This window comes from Cyprinodon variegatus, unplaced genomic scaffold (genome assembly GCF_000732505.1).
Source record: "Cyprinodon variegatus isolate N-32 unplaced genomic scaffold, C_variegatus-1.0 Scaffold554, whole genome shotgun sequence".
NCBI classification, from domain to species: Eukaryota; Metazoa; Chordata; class Actinopteri; order Cyprinodontiformes; family Cyprinodontidae; genus Cyprinodon; species Cyprinodon variegatus.
The window spans coordinates 284754-288986 of record NW_015151007.1 but is presented as its reverse complement, the minus strand read 5'-3'; the positions used below and the strand labels follow the sequence as shown (position 1 = coordinate 288986).

Genomic DNA, 4233 nt, shown 5'->3' with positions numbered 1-4233 from the left:
AAAGAGAGGCTAATGAGGGAATTGAAAACAGGTGAGGGCAGGACAGAAAACAGAGCAAGAGAAAGAGGACACAAGAGGGCAGTAGAGGACAACAAATGGAAAAACCTGGAAGACAGGAACCAATAAGAAAACAACAAAATAATAATGAAATAACTAGGATAATGAAACATGGGGGAAAGAAAACTAAACACTAGGAATCAAGGAGTAAGGAAAGATAGAATACTCAAAAGAAAAACATAACAGAAACAGAAACCTAACAATTATGATTTCTGTCTTTATCATTTTATTCATTTATATCTTTTATATTGCTTTTAATCATTTGTTTTGCTTTGTTACTCTCATCAGTGGAAATAGTGTATGCAGGTCATAAGACGGTCAAATGTTTTGCGAGAATGCTTTCCTGTTTTTCATTTAAGAAACACAGAAGTTAAAAGTTCATGTTCCCCGACACCTTTTTTAAAAGCGTATACTGAAACCAGACAAGTTCCCCATCTTAAAAGTTCATGCTATGTCTAAGAGATTGCGTAATCGGAACTAACACCTGCTGTTGTAATGTGTTGACTGTTCAATAAAAAAGCCTGCAAGCGTGGAGCAAGACGAAGATGCACAGAGAGATCCTAAAGCTCTGTGTACCTTCCACTTTGCAAAGCACGGTCAGGAAAAATCTTACAGTCTTTGTTTCATTCTTTATAGGTTAAAGTCGGGGAAACTTAACAAGATTAACCTCAAAACTTTTCAAAGTATCTCAAATTAACTGAATACTAAAGTTAAAAATGATGTGGTGCTGTTCAAGTGATACAGACTCAGTGATTGTAATGAAAATTATTATTTTTATTTTCTTTACTGATTAACACTAAATTCATTAAATCACAGTGAACGTATTACTTTCAGGTATAAATAATGATCTAATTTTTATTCCTCGCTGAACGGACTTTTCCTTTAAAGAACAAATAAATTTCTGAGGTTCTGTCTGTAGGACCGCTGCAGCTAACGCTCCCCAGTCTTTCCTGTTTGGCTCCGCCTTCGTGGCTCTGATGGTGGTTCTGTTCACACAAACATCAACCAGCCACTGGGTAATCAGATCAGCTGAATGACATCCTCAGGCGCTAATTAGAGAAACTTCTCAGCAGTCATTTTCTACGGTTTGAACTAATGAGGGAAGCGGCAGGACGGGTCCAAATGTCTCCGTTTCATTAACATAAACAGAAAAGCCTCTGAAGTGGGATGAACCAACGTTGAAACGTCTTTAATTGTAGCTGCAGCCTGGCGGCCAGCTGTTAACGGGAGGAGATGTTGGACCATCACCTCCTCTCATCTCAGTCTGACTCCTTTCAGAGTTTCTATAGATCTGTCTGTCCTCCCGCTGCCATGAGCTCACAGAGATGTTTCCTCCCACAGGTGGACCGGACAGAGGTGATCCGCAGCTGCGTCAACCCCACCTACTCCAAGGTCTTCACCTTGGACTTTTATTTTGAAGAGGTGCAGCGTCTGCGCTTCGAGCTGTATGACATCAACAGCGGGCACAACGGGCTGAGGGAGGCCGACTTCCTGGGGTCGGTGGAGTGCACGCTGGGACAGGTGAGTCCCTGCAGAGTGTTGGGAGGGAGAGGTCGGATATTTCCGGTCTAGTCCTGCCGATTAGATCCAGGCCTTTTTGGAAAATAAAAAAAAGATCAAGATTATCATAATGTTCATATTTATTTTTGCAAAGTGATATTTCTTAGTCCCTATGGAACCGTCCATATTGATGGAACCCCCCTGGAAGTGCATGAAGTGGTTTGATCCGGCCACTGTTGCCAACTTAGGGCCTTTGTGTGTATATTTAGCAACCTTTAGGATCCATTTCTACCTAAGAACTAAAATATATCCAGAATACACCACAAAATAGGAATGAAACCAATAAAATTAGAAAGCAAAGAAAAAATTGATCAAAGTGAAACTGAAAACTTAAAAGAAAACTTATTAGAACCAACACTGTGATAAATAATTTTATCATTTGAATTTAAATATGCATGTTTTTTGTTTGTTTAACTCGTTTTCTTAGCTGATCTAATATCAAAAAAGCTACACTAAAAACAAAAAATCGCCAAAGCTTTTATTATTTGGAAATCTGAGTAGTTTAGAGGCACATTTAATCAGCTGATTATCTCTCCCTCCTCACATTTCTCCGTTTATGTGTTTCTTGTTTCTCTAAACGTTTACATCACCAAATCACTGTTAACCGTTGGCCAAACATCTCATAACGAGCTCTGACTATATAAACTAAAGGTCAAAGGGCATCAGTAATTTTTTCAAACATTCTTCTTTGTTTCAACCTTTGCTGCCGCTGTAGACATCGCTTTATGGGGAGTTTATTGCATTGACTCATTGAATCTTCAGCAATCTCTCACACTAAGCATGCTTGTAGCGACAGTGGAGAGGAAAAACTCCCATTGAACAGGAAGAAACCTCCAGCAGAACCAGAACTACATCTTTCATTTAAATCCTAAATCTAAGTAGATCCATTAAATCTTATATATAATCTTAAATCTAAATTTCAAAGTATTTAACTTATATATTTAGATACAACATATATATTTGCTTTAAGATTTATATTTAGTGTTATCTGATAGCTATCTAATCTTTTTTTCTGTAAGTCATAAATGTTTTTAAAAAGCACTAAATATGTAGAAAGTAGCTCAAAAACATAAATGTAATAATTAATTTTTGTTAACTTCTTATATTGACACACGATATAGATTGTAAAGACGCCTCTAATGTTATTTCAAAAGTCTGTTATAGCCAAAACCAATAAGAATTGATTCGCTTTCAGTTTCCTCTTAGTTTTTGGAGCAGAAGCTGCCGGTCGGCCAATGGGAGCTAATCAGTTCCTGTGAAGGTAAATGAGGCTGGATCAAATCAGAGAGGAGCGAAACCTAAGAGCAGCGTTCAATAAGTAATGCCCCTGACCCTCTTCCAGTTCTTTGATCTAGCTGAAATTTTGCACGTGCAATTATTTATATGTCTACAGATTAAAGAGCAAATTACAGCTCTGAACTAATTGTGGTTTCTGATTTATAGGTGTTTGAACCAAGCCTGAAATGGAGCCTCCTGAGTGTCAAGCAGCGATCTGGTTTTTGTATTTGAAAGGACGCACACCACAGGAGACTTGTGATTAAATGAAAGTAACTTATGGTGATGATGCCCCATCTTATGACCTTACAAAATGTGATATGATGGAGCATCATCATCATCAAGTCTCCATTTCAGACTTGACTGTCATGATTTAATTAAAGATCTGACCCAAAATCCAGAAGACCAAACAGAGAGACCAGGGAAAAGTTTAACAGGTTTATTAAGAATATAGAGATGAGTCCAGTGCTGGCCTGAACACTGTCAAACCGGAACTGGAAAGTGAGGGGAAGACACTGCGGTTAGTTCAGGCTCAGTGGGAAATTAGATTCTTTGGTTTGAGTTGGAGGAATAGGTTGCAGACTCACTTCTCCAGGAAAAGGTGTCCTATATGGAATCCAGTCTGTGTGGAATGTTCCAGAGATTGTCTTGTTTGGTGTTGGGTGGACTGGGTTACTCTGACTGCGGTTGTTCCTTGGTGAATAGAGAAGCTGACTGCCACTCAGATTTCCTGCGGTACTTGAACGGGCTGTGGTGCAGATGAAACCTTTGCTCGGTGTGAAGCTCAAACGACCTCTTGGGGAAAGTGGGTCCAAATGTCCTGTTTGGAACTCCTGCTCAGTTAGAAGCTCAGTTGATCCTTCCAGGGAGAGAAGATCCGAACGAATCCAGTTTGCACGATGACTTCAGTTAAGACTCTGGTTGACAAAAATTCAGTTAGACTCTGGTAAACTAAGCATGGCTAGAGTACCCTGTATTGGCAAACACTCTGGCATCGAAGTAGTGGCAGTCAGCAGCTTAAGAACACTCCACAGGTAATGAGGCAACGAGCTGCAGGTGCTCAGGGAGGCCGAATGAGGACGGGGCACCACCTGGTGGCGGAGGAAAGGAAACACAAAAACAGACCACACAAACTGGATTCCTGACATTAGCTACGTTTACATGCGCAAAATTTCCCCGATCCGATCCAAACCTTGGTTGATCGGAAATTTAAAATCTCCGTTTACATGGACACTAAATGAAATGATCCGATCATGACGTGTGTATACATGTACCAAGCGTTGGATCAGATTAAATCTTTTAAGAACTTCCTGCCAAACTTGGCAGTTCTGTCTGCGTCTG

At 39.8% G+C, this 4233-nt stretch overlaps 1 protein-coding gene across 1 annotated transcript in view; it reads left to right on the top strand.

Annotated features, from left to right (window-relative positions):
- Nucleotides 1-4233, top strand: part of LOC107095524 (copine-4-like) — a 69321-nt gene that overhangs the window by 18093 nt on the left and 46995 nt on the right. Inside the window, exon 2 of the mRNA XM_015391657.1 lies at nucleotides 1399-1578. Within this exon, the coding sequence (XP_015247143.1) occupies nucleotides 1399-1578 (180 nt within the window). The remainder of the gene's footprint in view (nucleotides 1-1398; nucleotides 1579-4233) is intronic.